Here is a 15,655-nt window from a genome sequence, read left to right on the forward strand (position 1 = left end):
TTAAACATACAGAGTATAATGTATGTATATACCTTTGAAAAATTTATTTATATGTACTTTTAAATGTATTTTTAAATATTAAATAGAAAAGTATTTGAAAATGGGATAGTGCAAATTGGAAACAATCCATAGGCGACCTATGTTTAGTTAAACTGTGTATAATTTTGACTGGACTAGTCAAAACTATGCACAGTTTAACCGTTGCGATGAAATAATATTTATAAAATAACAATACCTTTATATGCGCGTACTAATATTTTTTAAAACAACAGTAACATAATTTATGTATTGTATATCAGATTTGCATCTAACGGTTAACGTTTAAGCTGTTTTAAATGATTAGAACACGCAGATTAATCCAGTGTAAGATCAGAATCAATACCCTCCTTATCCGCTGCAATAAATGGCTGACCTGCCCGAAATTGAGAGATTTCGTTCCCATAATTTGAATAGTAGGCAGCTGCTTAAAAATAATTGCACCAAGAAATGATAGTGATATAACAAAAATCGCGCAGACTCCAACTGCTGCGATAAGGCTAAAAGGTGGACTTGAATCTGTGATTGAAGCGAAAGCGCTCACAAAATTGTGCATGACGATTACCGCATGTAAGCTGAACAGTATTTACGTGAAACCTACAGCTTACATCAGAATATTTAAAAAAATCAAATGCGATGTAAGAGAATGGCTGAAATTAAAGAAATTAAAAGCACAAGCTGATAAATTGGGCGAATCTGCAGGGATCAGGCGGGAAAGTTCGATCGGGTATAGCTGAATTGAACTGCTGAAACTACTAGGGTAGCAATAGTGTGACAGCATTAAATAATCACAGATGCGATATCTCCGGAAATATGATACAATTAATGCTAATTTTAAGTTTAAGCATTTAATGGCTTCGTAGTTCTGCATGGTTGTTATGGTTATTATAAGTTATTGAAAAGGCACTGTAAACGACGTGCATAAGGGCATTGTGTATCGGCAACATCAACAAGTGTAAAAAACGCGCGAGCACATTCAACATACAAAAACGATACTCATGCGGGACACTACAACTTTAGAATTTACAATTTACAAACTAGTCACTTCCATAATACATTGCGATTATCGAATGCGATAATACACTGCGATTAAGCCACAATTTTTTTTCTTTAATAATAACTTATTATTAATTTATTTTAATTTGATACAGTAATAGACAGCCTATCTGTTACTGTATTGCATAAATAATAAGGGTACGGCGGTATGCCGACATGCATCAGTGAGATGAAGTGGGATCTATAATATTTACAAGGCAGTTGAACCATAAACACTGGCATAACAACTGTATATTATCCTTTTCCATGAAAAAATTTACTAAGAAATTGCTCTACACTAATACCGTACGCGCTTTTACTAGAAGTAATAATATTGTAAGGCAATGGTATGTATTGCATGAACACAATACAAAACATATAAGTACGCCAATGCATGATCACACATATAGATGCAATGCTACGGCAAATGTCAATACAAGTAGTTAAAGTTCATCAGCTCACTCGCGCTAAATAGTTTTATTAGTACTGTACTGTACTTATACGTTTGTAGCCGGTTCGGCATAATGGTCAAACTTATTTTTTGGCATTGCGTTGCCAGAATGATGCGCTTCCTGTATGTGTATATACTTTGTAGATATTTTTACTTGCAGTATGTGCGTATTAGCCTACGTAAACCCTCATATCCAGACGCGCACGCTTTGCCCAAGGTACTGCATTCGGTGAGACAGACCGGGAAGGAGTCTCGGTTTTGTCGGAAATGCCGTGTTGTCCAGCCAGGTGAAGTATTCCTGACCGGAATGCAGGAAGCAGATATAAAAGAAGGCAGTGAGTCACTTCATTTGTGCATCACATTCAGCCATTTCTTCAAAGTTATAATCGAACTTAATTCCGTACCTACTACCTCCTCATACCGCTCTAAGGCAGTTTACGTTAAAATCCCACTAGAAAAATGAACCGCTTCTTTGCTATTGTCCTGGTGATTTCTATGGTCGGAACGTTGACTTTGGTCGACGCACAGTTCAACTTTTCGCCGAACTGGGGTAAACGGTCTGGCGTTGCCCTTTCTGGTGGTAAGGGGAACTGCGAATCTGTGCAAGCTCCAAGAGTGATGGCGGTATACCATGCGTGCAAGGTAGGATTCTGCTAGTTTGTGCGATTCTGCGGTGACCTTTAAGTCGAAACATTATCATACCGCATCGATCACTGTACAATGCTTCTTCCCTAAATACGACAGAATATCTACATTAATAATGTCAACGTCTAGTAACTAGAATTATGCTAACCTATGAAAATAAGTTTAAAATAACTAGCAAAAAATAAATTCTATGCCGTGAAACGGCTTTATAGATTCTGCACCTTGCAGCTGTACTGTAGCCTGTACATGTTGTACCTACTGCCTCCGATCTGGCGAAGACCTTTGTTAATGCGTGCTGCCCTAAGGGCCACCTTAATTTTTTGCTACACGGATATTTGCGCGTGAAACTGTACACATCAGATAGTTTAAGAGTGGTCATCTGTTATATCTATATTACTGAGATAACTACATGTTGCACTGTTGCAGTAGTTAATGTGCTAGTTCTGCACGTGTACTGTACTTACCTAAACATTTTAATTATGGCACAGCGTTGTCGAGATGTGGGTCATTTTACCGAAATTTCAGAGTTTAGTAACAAAAATAAAACTGACCTATCTATAAAATTGACATACTTACGTATTCGCGCCTATTGCTGTAACTTGGTAACGTAATTCTGGTTTCACATTGATCTGCAGGGTGAGCTTGATGCAATGCACGACTGTCTGGTAAAGAGCACACCTTCCTGAAACCCTCGCAAAAAAGGGAACGTTGCCAACTTGCCAGGGTTTTCTTTTCAAGATTCGCGATGCAATTGTTGTAATCCTTTCGGCGGTGGTCCAGCAGCTGGTGTAGTGCAGGCTAACATCATGCCGCCCAAAAGGATGCGATTTACCCTCCAAACTTCGAAACACGTTGCTTAGTTTATATTATTGATCACTTGTGCTGCTGTTAACGTTGTGAGCCGTCAAAAACGGATTTCAATGAGCGAATTTCTTAATAATTTTAGAAAGCGTCCAGTCACCCTTGTCGTGTTCCTTGTATACTGTCTGTACTTCATTGGCCTAGTGTTCTCCTCTCATTACATTGTGTTGCTTATTGTGTTTCTTTATACGGGTATAATGTTATGGTGTAAACGTCGTGGAGATACAGTGATAAGGATATCATCGACTTATCGAACATCGTGAGTGGATCGGGCATGGCGCATTTTTTATACAAGCAATTAGCAAATGCCGCCTGTACAACATAACGATTTAACCTTAATGCTCGTGCAGTCGTGCTGTCATAAAACAGAACTGTTGCCAACTTGCTTCAAATTATACATCTCAACGATAACTTGTACGATCTGAATTGATCATTTTATTCTGAAACTGGTGACGCAGAATAAAGGCTTCGAGCAAAAAGATATTCTGTGACGACCTAATGGCAGGGACTCGTAGGGAGTAGTGGCCAAACTGGCATGGGATGGGCGGAAACCAAAGAATTATTATGTATGTTATGGATACCACCCGGGACGGCGTTTACAGTCTACGCGATTTACTCTGCAAATGTGTGCGGAGACACTGCGCAGTTGCGGGTTAGAAAACCAAAACTCACCGCCAGTTCTTGCTGTTTTTTTTGGCTCTTCTTGAAGATTAGAACTTTCGGTGACTTTCTGCTTTTCGGTTTCGACATACATTATGCGGTCAGAGTATAAACCAAGTATGAAACTTGAAGGTTCTTAGTCTTATTTGCTACAGCTGAGACCTGATTGTGAGCTCAGTCCACAACACAACTGTCTGCGTGAGAGGACACTTGGCCCGGCTGAAGCCGTGTCAGTCCAGATTATCCATCATGACATCAACGCTGGAGTCTTTCTTCAATAAAAGAGTGCTCATTATTACCAACGATGGACGTACACTGCTGGTGCGTGCAGCTAGATATTATCCAGTCCTTGAAGGCGCTCAGAGTTCTAACAGTCTATAACGGGGAGTTGTTGTTGACAGGGTACGTTCCAGGGCTACGATCAGACCATTAACGTTGTGCTGACGGATGCCAGTGAGAGGGTCTTCAGTTCCTACAAGGCCGTGGAAACGGTAGCCCTGGGAGTTTACATGATCCGGGGCGATAACATGTAAGTCGATTTTGTTGGCAGTAAAATTGTACTCTCCGAAGTGCATCGCGCACTCGGTTACGCTCGTTTAAGAATTAGAGTTTAACTTTAACATGACTTATGAAATTCTGTTTTTATTTTCTAAACTTAAGCCTTATTCCAGAACATTGACATTTAACATTATTTTGACGCTAATAACGCTCATATTCATTGCTGTTCTGCATCTGAATTTGTAGCGGGAGTAGACAAGGAAGAATAATGGATAAATTTCAGATTGTGCATGTTTGTACTCGTAGTGCTGTAGTTGGAGACATCGACGAAGAACTCGACTCCCAGTTGGATTTTGACGGTATTCGCGCGGATCCGTTACACCAAATTGTCCATTGAAGCCTGCGATTTCGTCCCACGAGTACAGCGCCGTGACTGCCTTATTCCGCTTTTGATCTGGTCCCAACTCACTAATCTGCGCCGGAAATCGCTCCGCCTGGATGTTTTGTTGCATTGTTATTACCAAAGATGTTTCTTATAACTTGGATTCTTCTTTCAGTGCGGCCCTTTCAGCAGGTAGCTTGTGGTGCTGCGAACACGATGGCGAATTGCTTTTGGTTTCTAACTGCCGTTTAAGAGAATTGTTGTTTCTTTTTGTACAAAAAATGCTTTTGTTATCCGCACAGTGACCTGTTTGTCCAAGTAAAAACAGTAATCTGAATGTTGATAATTACTTATTTTCGGATTATTGTTCAGGATCCAGATAAATATACTTGCCGTTCTATATATTTTGTATGTAAAGTCATAGCGTGCACTTTAATATTTACTTCGGGATAGAAAAACGTAGGCTTCTCTTTCAGTTGCTTTAAGTCAAGTACAAGTATGTATTACAAAAGAGCAAACTGTTTTGCGGTACATTTCAACAAAAAGGAAAACCGCCACAACACCCCGTTTCACTCCGAAGTGCTGGATAACTCACAAAACCAAGACTAATTATTAGCCGCAGATAATTTATACACATGATCATAATCACCGATTAGAACCACAAGCATAAAAACATCTACAAAACAATTACATAGAAAGTTCAGTAAAAACAAAACTGTAGCGGTCACTGAAGCGCACACCCGATAATACATATGTCAGCCATTTCCATTCTGCAGCATCGCGCAGCACACCACAGCGGAAGATATGGCACACCTATACGCCACTAACGCCAGCCACAGTGTCACACAACAATAAAACATCAAAAAACGATAATTTCCCGTCGGGGCACGCAGAAGAGATCATCATCCAGGGTGAAGAGAATCATGAAATTGAAGAACATGCTGCAAGCTGACATCATGTGCCATACATCATGTTCATCGTAGAAATCCAGGAAAAAGCAACGCTTATTTCCTTGTCGACTCACACTTGGTGTCAGTACCCAGTTTGTCAATCTGTAAAAACGAAGACAACTTTAACTAACCAGTCTGTTAACTTCAACTAACCAGTAAAACGAAACGGTCAAGCATGTATCTGTACAGTAAAAGATCGAAAGCCTACCAACCAAAGCTAATGCATATTTCGTAAATCTTTGTTAGGCAATAAGCCAATAACCATCGAACACAATAACAACAAATGCACTTGCGGGCCATGAAAAAAATATATATATTATAAAAGTTATTAATTATTTTTACCTGAAAAAGAAGAAGTATATGGCACCAGCCCATGTCGCGCCCGCCAATAACATGAAGAATTGCGACAACCGCGGAATGGACTCTCCTGATCGAATTTTCATCACGATATAAAATACAAAATATAAAAATGCGTTGGCCAGTACAATTGTCAGAAGGAACGTGGAGAAATCACTAGGCGTAAATATGGCGCCACCGATTGCAAACAACCAGTTGACTATAAAGATCATCATCAGCAACGCGAACCGATCCAAAGCTGTTGGCCGCGTGCATCCAAATCCCATTCGATCACGCTGACATATTATTTTCAAAGTTCGGGAAAACATTCCTGAAATACATGAACAATTAGAAAACTCGCAAATAATACTGCAACTTGTAGCTGACGACAAAATACTTGTTCGTTATAACAGTGATCAAACAGTGAGTAATAGAAACAACTTTACGATAAGCTCTTGTCTGCAGTTGCATTTACCGGGGTCAAATTTCCAGGTGCCCATATAATAAATCTGTACACCAACCGGCACGGACAGCACAATCAAAATCACCGCAAAAGACGTCCAAAACCACTGCCGATCGATTACGACGCCCAGTACGGCAATAAAGATCCAAAATGCGAAAACCGCGTAGGCCACTTGCGCATGGGGACTGATATCAGAGTGACGTGACTGGTAGATCTTCAGCAAAAATAATCCTCCCAACAGATACATAAAAGATGTGTCAAACTGGAAATTCGTGTAGTTTGGACAAATATGGTAGCAGGCACTCATTATACCCTCCATCACCAAGGATATTCCCATGGCGTAGAACAATCCATACTGCGGCGGCAGACCGACTGCGTGTTCCTCGTCTTCCTCTAAAATTTCCCGCTCATGGCGATAATGGTATTTATGGCGTTTCCATACAATCAAACAAAACAACAGACCCAACGCCACGTAGCCAATATTGCTGTATACATGGTTGAAATCATTGATTCGTCCTGTGAAAAAGAAACACGTAAAATAGAAAGTGCTCAACTGAAAAAGCACAAATATGGAAAAAAACCACTACATTTTTTAAAATTAGTTATCGAGTATTACGAGTATATATTGCCCGCACGTGCATTGTACTTACTCGGGTGGCTATTGCTTATTTAAATTTCTTATCAAAATCATGCTTGCGCCGCTAGTACTTACCGGTCGGATGGGAGCATTCAAAATTGTAGTAACACATGTCCATATTTCCGGTGCTTTCCATTACCCTTTGATATGTCAATACCAACTGAATTACCGGAAGCGAGTAGAAAACCGCAATGATTAACAGCGTCCAGTTGTACGCTCGATCCCGTTGTCGCATTCGTCGCATAGGGCGCATCGAGATTTCCGTGACGGTGACAACGGCTTTCGTTGCGAGTGATTCCCGATGTTCGTTGGTCGCGGCCAGTTCTCCTTCGGCAGTGGCCACGGCTTTAGCCTCCTCCTCCGCTTCTACAGTCGACGCATCCTTTTCCTTGTCCATCCTCTCTTTCACCAAAGAGTCATCGGATGGTTCGGGGTTTGAACGGGTTCCGCCTTTGCCGTCATGAATGTTAGAGAGACCTCGCGATGTTTGCTAGAACACATAACAGAAGGTAAAATCAATCACCATCAGTCGATTTCTTGTTAAGGTTGGACATAAACCGTGACCAGAAAGCGCACGTAAGCGACGAAGGTTTCCTAATTTTATGTAGACAGGCTACCGGTTAAATACCGCAAAACTCTAGCGACTTGCAGCTGATCTAATTTACCTATACGATCTACCTTATCTAAAGGTTGATCTAACATAACTGTAAGTAGTGTCTCATGACTCTCATCAACAGAAAGTTTTATTGAAACAGATTTAAGCACATATTTTTAGAAAAAAAATTCTACCACTTAACGTTATGTTAAAAACGACAGTACAACTTACAACGCCAGCATCTATCCCTTCCGCATGCCCGGCGTCGTTCTGATCCTTATTTTCGGGCAAGATTTTTTTGTGACCATCATTGGGCGTTATGGTTTTAATATCGTGACTGCTCGTACCATCATCAGTCTGCTCGACCTCTGGTTCTATTTTATTCTGTAAAGAATGCGATTTGGATATCAATTTTATTTAAAAGATTTGCTGAACCATAAGAAACTTTTCGAGAGATAAGGCGCAACAAAAAAAGAACCAATGGAAAAACGAAATGCAGAAAAAACGTAGGAAAAAAAGGAAAAACTGAAAACAAATCAGCAAAAAGTTTAAAAAGTAAAGACGAAAAATTGCTAGTGGGAAGGGAAACCCAGTGCGTGCAGTGCCGAACAATAAATACCGGCAAGTTGAATGTAACAGAGTAGCGGAAACCCAATTGAGATCAGGCTCGAATAGAAACATAGAGGTATCACTTTTGCCAGTGCAGCAAAAGATAGAAATTGGAGCAAAAATGTTTCGTTGAAACAATGGAGGGAGTGAGTTGCGCGTATCAATCATGCAAACACAGCTCACAAATTTATCGCATGCCGCAGATGTCGGTAAAATGAAGAACGACGAAGCTCACATCTCCCACAATGCAAAATCCGAAATCGAACAAATCGCGATCAGAATAAACTTACTTTCGCTTTCGTCCGCTTAGCAGCTCCATCTTCCTCGTCTTTAAAGCTGACCGTTCGTGATCTGGTCTGGGGCAACATCTCATGCCCGTCTTCCCCTAAGGCTCCTCCTCTACTTTCCACATCGGGCGTACCCGGTCGTTCGGGGACATTAACGGTACGTTTTGTCAGGAATCCAAAAAACAAAGCAATTCGAAAAATCAGATAGAATAAGGCATAAAATCCCGCCACACCGCCAACGGCCACCCAGTACTGCGTATCGGACAAGACATTTTCCACCACTAAGTACACGCGTTTGGCCCGACGATGGTATAAAGTCGTATCATCCCATTCACCAGTCAGATTGCGCTCGATCGCAATCGCAATATCAATATTGTCTTTCTGCAGCTGCGGTACCCACCCCTATGGAAAAACGAATTAAATTCGAATAAGTAACCAAACTAATATTTGAAAAAGCTTAAAGAATATAAATACTTTTCTTTCATATAGTGACTTCCAAGAAAATTAACAGGCACGAACTATCTGCAAAACACACAAACCTGTTGCTTGACACACTTGTGGTCTTCAGATAAAGCCACGAGCGCCACATCAAATTTGCCGTTTTGCACATCCTCCCGTTTGATCAGAACACCCGCTCGTGTCGTGAACGTCATATACTCTCCCGTAGCGGTGATTTCGCCCGATAGATCCGCAATTGGGCAGTAAGCCGGCTGAACGGACAGATACGAGCATACCGTGTCAGCTTTAGGTGCCCAAGTGCGCACCAGCACACGATCAATTCCATCCGGCATCTGGTACTGGAAAAATGCCGGCGCCGACGGCGAGATTCGGAACTCAATGACTTTGTTGGTTTTAAGTATAAAACCTATCAAAGAACGATTAAAAATGAATCAAGCACGGACAGTAAAACGATACCACAAACGGAGCCAGTCGGCTTATGCAGACTGCAACCCACCTGGAACAAACCAGATGTTAAAGTAATATTCGATGGGCACCGTCGACTGCGTAGTAATATCCACGGAGAGCTGCTGATTTACCGGTACGCTACCATTTCCAGCAGTTCCTGCAGGTAAGAACAGAACAACAATAAGTACTTGAAATTTCGTCTACCCCTTTCTGAATACTGCTTTGTCTACATCAGACTACATGTGCTACCATGCCATTACGCAAACATGGTCACTAAAATTAGTCATTATCCAGTCAAGTGCTAATCCTATGACCATATCCAGTGCTAATGCTTTTTTTTCTTCAGGCCTGGGCCGCCTGGCAGCCAGCTTCCGTAAAGCTCATGTAGCCACGCCAAACGCCATTAAAACGCAATCGACAAAAGTCCTATTAACTCAAATCTCTAAAACGCAGGATGCTAATACGCTTTTCTCAGTTTTCATTCTTAAGGCAAAGTAATGCAGCATTCCCTAACATACGGCCCGTAGTGCTATAAATTGTTAATGGTTAGCACAACGAATCAATTCAACCATAAGCGGAAATCGTTTGCAAAACTGTTGCGTACTTTTTCCCCATTTTCGAATTTGGTGAATGCATTCTACTGAAAATGAGAAAGAAGCTGGGTTTATCATAAATGAGCAGCACTCATTGGTCAACAGCGAAGAATCCTACGCAATAAATTTGATAATGCATGGAGTGAAAGTATGCAGATAACACTTTACACTGCGGATCCATAGTTAAACGAGAGGGCTAAACATAGAAAAGCATAAATCAAAGTCAAACAAGGTCTGCGGTTTGGGTGAATGCGGCGACAGCGCAGTGTAACATAACTCCGACAAGAACGAAAATAAAAAGTGTTTATCAACTTGAATGAGATCCACTTCCGAATGCCATAGAGGTTACGTCACTTCCCATCTTATAAACACTTAAAATGCCAAAACTCAGCCCACACTTACCCAACACATAATCCAAGAAGTCTTTGGCTGCAAGATTAAGCATAAACAGGATACAACTCTGGATGCGAATTAAATATCACATGAAATGCAACATATATATTTTTTATTTAGAATGAGCAGTTAATTAAGCAGCAATACTAACAACAAGTGTCATGTCACTAAAATTAATTTTCAGTGAAATCTATGATAAAACAATCTGGCAAGATGTAATCAGAAACTCAAATTTTAAATTTATTTTCGCAGTGTAGATAAAATTTACAAAATGTTCTCCGAATAGCTGTAAAAATTTTCTCATAATCTTCGCAACCGTGTAAAATTTGTTTAAATTAATCAACTTTAATGACTTCATTTTTTAACCGCCGTACCCGGGCAAAGCGTCCTCCTGACAGCCCAGTAGGGATAGGTCTTCTCCAGATACATGGGAATTTCCCAGGATGTCACCCGTTTGGCCTCCCGCACCACCACAATCATGGGCTGCGCGGAAGTGGCGTTGGTGCTGGCCACTTGCAGCCGGAGAGCTCTGGTTTCATTGGCCACCGACTTATAGTCGAAGGTGAAGGTAATGCTGGCATCCGCTTTAACCGTCCCAGAGTACCAACGGTCCAGTGATACCTGATAGTGCGTGACTAGTGTAGTCTTCGCAGCTGTCACTGATGCGGGGAATGAGGCCAGCAAGCACAGCAGAGCAGACGTAGCGCACAAGAGATGATTCCGACGAACAGCGTCGGCTGTTCCTGTCCACAGTTCCATTTAATCAGCAAGATTACCGATTACAGAAAAATCTCGGGAACAACCGATATCACTGGGACAGGATCTAAATTACCGACCCGCACGGATGCACCATAATGTAAGAAACGAGGAATTTGGCTCTCCTGCATGACTCCTCTGCTAGCCAAGTGCAGTCAAGATGAATCACAACTGGCAACGTTTAAGAAATCCAGCTCTCGCCTAACTCGAGAATCTTGTGAATCTGCCACTGTCAGTGCCAGATAGGCATTACAGCCTCGGTGAAAACAGGACACTGTTTTGTCGAGTTGCCACTTCCGAGGGAAGATTTCCTTAATCAGCATCAGCATCAGTTCACAAATATTTTCCGAATGAAAGTCGGGAGATACCTGCTCTGGCGCTTGATAAAATGATGTGTCGATCGGCCTAGATATCGTTAGAAACAACAGTTAAGATTTGGAGCTTCTACAGTCACGAGCCGAGACTTGCATGCTCCACAAAAACCGTACGCACATCTTCCGGAAATACACAATTCAATTACAGGTGCTATTGCCAAAGAACAACAAATAAAATCTGCCTTATAAACTAAGCCGTTAAAACTTAACAACTTCGAAAAGATTCCAGACTGCGTGCAACAAACCGCATGATGACTGCGGTATGACTGTATGAGTGATGATACTGTAGCCGCCCGCACAAGTTGCTCCATTGGCAGCCAAATATCCGTATACCTCACTCTGTGGGGCAACTTGTGCGGGCGGCTACAGTAAACGTTTTTCTTTACGCATCACTAATAATCATCAGCCCATTCCATTTGGAAACAATGGAAATGGATTTCCGGTAGCGGCAGTCTTTGCGTGTGGCGGCATGGCCATTGGTATCAATGGAGCGCTCAGCGGTGGAATGTGACACACAATCACGGAAACTGATGAGCGCCAGAAATCGCGAGCGGAAAAATCCTGGAAAATCATCCAGTATCCGGCCTTTTTTGGGACTTGGTCACTTTTGTGTTACAATTTAATTGGGAGACGATGCAAGCGAGCGATATCGAGTGACTTTATTGTTGTTTAAAATTTAATAGGTAGACTCTGGGAAAACTAACAAACTAAATTTAATCATTAGATTCATTACCAATATTTACCATCCAGCCCTAGTCGGGATTCTTGTTGGTTCTCAGGTTCTGCGTAGTTCTCCATTGAATCGTCATATTTATCCCAGAGACGGATATTCTTACCATTGTGAGTTCCCGATCGTTGATACAGTTCCCGCTCTGCTATACTGTAGTCTTCGCTTTTCTTGCCGTCTCATGACTCTCATGATCGTTTCTGATGGTTTTTACGATTTAATAATTTTTTTCAAGTGACTTGACACTTGATTCACTTGAATCTTCACTGTAATTTGCTTTCAAAATGGAACGCCGCGGACAACCAGATAGTCCAGAGCCTGACATAGTTATCGACTTCGGAGAGGGGTTGGATTCAAACTTGGCAACGACACCGAATGCTAGCCATAGTGAAATGGAACCTAATGGTTCCAAGCGCGAACCCGAAGACGAGGAGATGCTGGTTTCCGATCATACAGGTATTTTAAATGGACTCAGCTGTGATTGAAACAAATTGTTGTCCAATATTATTACAATGAAATTATTTCGTAATCTAAAGCTCAAGGTTTTATTATTTCCTCTCTACGAGTATAAATCATAATGGACATCTGAAATTTGCGATTCCATTACGGTCAGTCTCGATTGTTCCACATCTGTTTTTCGTTGTCAAGGTCCACTTTCGTTCCCGGTTGCCTCGTCCCCCGCAGTTCCTGGTCTTTCCCCTGCGATTTCCCTGCAGGGCCTAGAGTTGACGCCAGGCGTGGCGGCCGCACTGAAGAAGATGCTGGACGAGAAGAACCGAAAAGAGGCCACCGTGGCACAGATGAAAAGCATCATGGACTGGGATGCAGTTGGCGAGTGCGTTGGTGGGCTGTTTCAGCCTGTTTGTTAATTGTGGTTTCTTACAGTATTACGAACTTACGACCAGCGCGCCAGCCGCCGCAGCTCTAATCAGTCTATTGCAACTTCGGCGGTTCGACCCCTATCCTGGTTGATTTTACAAATAAAATATTTGCTATGGATGTGGCTCCGATTCACGTTGTTTGTTTATTTTCAGAGACGTTAGATTGCTTTTCCCCGAAGATTTTCTCTTTTCCTTGGCGAATTGGATTATTAACCACAATCAACCGGACGTTATCAAACAATGCATTCTGGATCAGAATAGGTAAATAATTAATGCTTAAAGCTGTAGGTTTTCATAAACTAAAATATATTGCACTTAATGTCTAATATCTGGTACAGTAACTGTAAATCAGTACTGTAAATGGTCATCTTCTTCACAGTGACAGTATGACGGTAATCAAGCCGGTATTAATCGTAAAAATAATGAGCTGCTTCCCACAATACTTACATTTTACAACTTACACTGCATACAATAATGTACAGTACATACATAATACATACACTCACCGCTCACATGTAAATTTTCAGGTTAAGTCAGTTGCAAACCTGTGCAGTTATTTTTAACTATTCAACGTAACGCGAGTTATTTTTGAGTTATCGAGTTATAACGTAACTCCGAAGCGTAACTCGCTTCCCCGAAAACTTAACTCTAACGTAACTCGCAGAAAAATTGTATGTACTGTCTATGGTAGCGTAACTCGCTGAATAACTCGAAACTCGGTTTCCTTCCTTAAATAGCGTAACTCGTAGCGTAACTCGCAAACTACCTATAACTCCTAAGTCCTACAGTAACTCTAACTCTGGGTGAATTTTCCATAACTGCACTGGTCTGGTCAGTTGTTTTTACTTTTTACTAACTTTTCTCCAAGACTAGGTTTGTCAGTTTTATGTTTCGAAACATAAACAAAAAAAGTATAAGGTACGATCACATTTGAGTTTTGTTTAAATATGAGCATAGGTTTTGTATGTGTCCGGCGCTCCTTCGTCAAAAAATTAATATGTATAAATGCTGTACTCGTACTGACTGTAAAGCGGTACGTCCGGGGAGTAGGCGTCCAATTTTTGCAGACTTTAGTTTTGCTGAAGCATTCTGACTTTCTTCGGATGCTTCGTTTGTATTTTTACTGGCTTGCGAAGTATCCTTACAGTTTCAGTATGAGTAATTTTAATCCGTAGTCCGCCGTACTATGTATTAAAAAGTCCGGTAATTTTCTTTTTTCATAGATATCTCCGTGTAAGTAGCCCACTAATTAAGCAGCAGCAGCAGTGAATTATTTAACTACTTATTGTTTTTACAGAAAAGAGGCAGAATTTCATAAGAAGCGGGAAGATATGGTAAATGCTCAGCAAAAAGAACTCCACACTTTGCAAAAGACTCACCAGGAAGCTTTGACTGACTGTGATCACAAAAATACACCGCACAGGAAACCTATAATAGCCAAACAGAACGACGAAGAATTGCATAAAGTATGTCGATTTTAAAATTCTTGTTTTTGAATGCAGAATGCTGACGAACATAAAAATAATCATTCAATGTTGTGCAGTTTAATGCACCAAAAATTACTACATGTACGTGCATATCGGCCGCATTTAGTACTTTAACTCATAATTATTGCATGTACGAGTACATACCTTTGTATGGTTCGTACTCATGCCCCGCTCAGAACTGAGAAGGTTGTAACTCATCGCATTGCTGTTTTGTATGTGTTGAAATTTTCGGGATAGCAAGAGTTAATATTTGCGAAAAACATTGTTTCAGATTTTAGCTCGACAGAAAGAGGAATTGTTTTCATTGGATCGAAAGATTGTGGCAGCAATCGATCAGTTGTTAACTGCGCAACAGCGGCGGTTTAACGAAGTGGGCATCCCGGGAATGAAAGAGTCCATGGAGCCAACCGACATTTTGCAGCAGATGGTTGTTGTTGATGTGATAGCAAAGATATCCGGAATTGATGTAGTGGTGGCGCCGGCTTTGGAGTAAATATTGCTTTTAAAAGCTATTGCTTTTAAAATTTTCATTCTTTTAAAAACTCTTTCTTGTGCGCCTGTGCCCATGAAATATTTATTGTAAGGCATTAGCGTTCCGAGAATCGTGTTTTTTACTCTTTGTCTTTCAGCAGTTTTTTGTGTTAAGTAATCTCAGCTGGGTCTTTGTTGGGATTTGATGTAATACCCGTTTGCATTTCTAAGCTGAATTGTTTTGTAAGGTTTATGGCAGCGCCTTTTAAAAATTCTCTGGATATTGTTAGTGGAATCCATGAATGGATTAACTTACAATTGGAATTTTTGTGATTTTTTGTTCCGCATTGCATTCTTGTCCAGTTGTCCTAATTCGTGACTATAATTTTTTTGGAAAGCGAAATAAAAAAATCTTTATCTTTGCACTTTATTAAAACATAATTCACACTGGATTATTTGACATTTTCTGTTGTGGATATTCCGATCTTCAGTTTGAGATTCAGAAAAGTTAGCGACCGGTTTGCTTTCACCGGCGCTTTATAATATTTTCTGAAGTTATGAACCACTGCTCTATAACTGCAGTAAACATGCTACGTCACAAACCAGGTCAAAAATCCAGGGT

General features: G+C 40.9%; 3 protein-coding genes across 6 annotated transcripts; 2 read left to right on the forward strand and 1 right to left on the reverse strand.

Annotated features, from left to right (window-relative positions):
• Positions 1–1,750: 1,750 nt before the first annotated feature.
• Positions 1,751–4,905, forward strand: LOC129586801 (U6 snRNA-associated Sm-like protein LSm8). 2 transcript variants are annotated; one of them, XM_055480234.1, is made up of 5 exons: positions 1,751–2,164; positions 2,803–3,287; positions 3,844–4,009; positions 4,090–4,217; positions 4,493–4,905. In XM_055480234.1, the coding sequence occupies exons 3-5, from the start codon at positions 3,938–3,940 to the stop codon at positions 4,581–4,583; spliced, it is 291 nt and encodes a 96-aa protein (XP_055336209.1). In that variant the 5' UTR covers positions 1,751–2,164; positions 2,803–3,287; positions 3,844–3,937; the 3' UTR covers positions 4,584–4,905. The 2 variants fall into 2 exon arrangements, with proteins under 2 accessions (XP_055336209.1, XP_055336208.1); XM_055480233.1 differs by lacking the exons at positions 1,751–2,164; positions 2,803–3,287 and adding an exon at positions 3,309–3,680.
• Positions 4,906–4,994: 89 nt separating this feature from the next.
• Positions 4,995–11,735, reverse strand: LOC129586683 (SID1 transmembrane family member 2-like). Of its 2 annotated transcripts, XM_055480022.1 has the most exons (10): positions 10,712–11,735; positions 10,347–10,373; positions 9,401–9,508; positions 8,985–9,310; positions 8,449–8,847; positions 7,781–7,933; positions 7,030–7,444; positions 6,330–6,833; positions 5,861–6,185; positions 4,995–5,620 (listed from the first exon to the last, which is right to left on the reverse strand). In XM_055480022.1, exons 1-10 carry the CDS (start codon positions 11,094–11,096, stop codon positions 5,428–5,430), a joined length of 2,835 nt encoding a protein of 944 aa, XP_055335997.1. In that variant the 5' UTR covers positions 11,097–11,735; the 3' UTR covers positions 4,995–5,427. The 2 variants fall into 2 exon arrangements, with proteins under 2 accessions (XP_055335997.1, XP_055335998.1); XM_055480023.1 differs by lacking the exon at positions 7,781–7,933.
• A 175-nt stretch (positions 11,736–11,910) lies between these two features.
• LOC129586688 (protein DGCR6L-like) lies at positions 11,911–15,456 on the forward strand. 2 transcript variants are annotated; one of them, XM_055480032.1, is made up of 6 exons: positions 11,911–12,150; positions 12,247–12,650; positions 12,843–13,029; positions 13,229–13,336; positions 14,373–14,541; positions 14,834–15,456. In XM_055480032.1, the coding sequence occupies exons 2-6, from the start codon at positions 12,479–12,481 to the stop codon at positions 15,053–15,055; spliced, it is 858 nt and encodes a 285-aa protein (XP_055336007.1). In that variant the 5' UTR covers positions 11,911–12,150; positions 12,247–12,478; the 3' UTR covers positions 15,056–15,456. The 2 variants fall into 2 exon arrangements, with proteins under 2 accessions (XP_055336007.1, XP_055336006.1); XM_055480031.1 differs by having other exon boundaries at positions 11,911–12,650.
• Positions 15,457–15,655: the final 199 nt, after the last annotated feature.

The sequence above is a fragment of the Paramacrobiotus metropolitanus genome, unplaced genomic scaffold, assembly GCF_019649055.1.
Source record: "Paramacrobiotus metropolitanus isolate TYO unplaced genomic scaffold, Prichtersi_v1.0 Parri_scaffold0000022, whole genome shotgun sequence".
Taxonomy (NCBI): Eukaryota; Metazoa; Tardigrada; class Eutardigrada; order Parachela; family Macrobiotidae; genus Paramacrobiotus; species Paramacrobiotus metropolitanus.

What these genes read in the sequence shown, in the direction of transcription:
- LOC129586683 (XM_055480022.1), bottom strand. Translation starts at nt 11,096, where the DNA reads ATGGAACTGTGGACAGGAACAGCCGACGCTGTTCGTCGGAATCATCTC. An exon ending in TAACATCTGGTTTGTTCCAG is followed by an intron (nt 9,311 to 9,400) that starts GTGGGTTGCAGT and finishes GTTCTTTGATAG; the next exon opens with GTTTTATACTTAAAACCAAC. An exon ending in AAGGGATAGATGCTGGCGTT is followed by an intron (nt 7,445 to 7,780) that starts GTAAGTTGTACT and finishes TATGTGTTCTAG; the next exon opens with CAAACATCGCGAGGTCTCTC.
- LOC129586688 (XM_055480031.1), top strand. Translation starts at nt 12,479, where the DNA reads ATGGAACGCCGCGGACAACCAGATAGTCCAGAGCCTGACATAGTTATC. An exon ending in GACTGGGATGCAGTTGGCGA is followed by an intron (nt 13,030 to 13,228) that starts GTGCGTTGGTGG and finishes GTTTATTTTCAG; the next exon opens with AGACGTTAGATTGCTTTTCC. An exon ending in TGCATTCTGGATCAGAATAG is followed by an intron (nt 13,337 to 14,372) that starts GTAAATAATTAA and finishes TTGTTTTTACAG; the next exon opens with AAAAGAGGCAGAATTTCATA.
- LOC129586801 (XM_055480234.1), top strand. Translation starts at nt 3,938, where the DNA reads ATGACATCAACGCTGGAGTCTTTCTTCAATAAAAGAGTGCTCATTATT. An exon ending in ACGATGGACGTACACTGCTG is followed by an intron (nt 4,010 to 4,089) that starts GTGCGTGCAGCT and finishes TGTTGTTGACAG; the next exon opens with GGTACGTTCCAGGGCTACGA. An exon ending in ATGATCCGGGGCGATAACAT is followed by an intron (nt 4,218 to 4,492) that starts GTAAGTCGATTT and finishes TTGTACTCGTAG; the next exon opens with TGCTGTAGTTGGAGACATCG.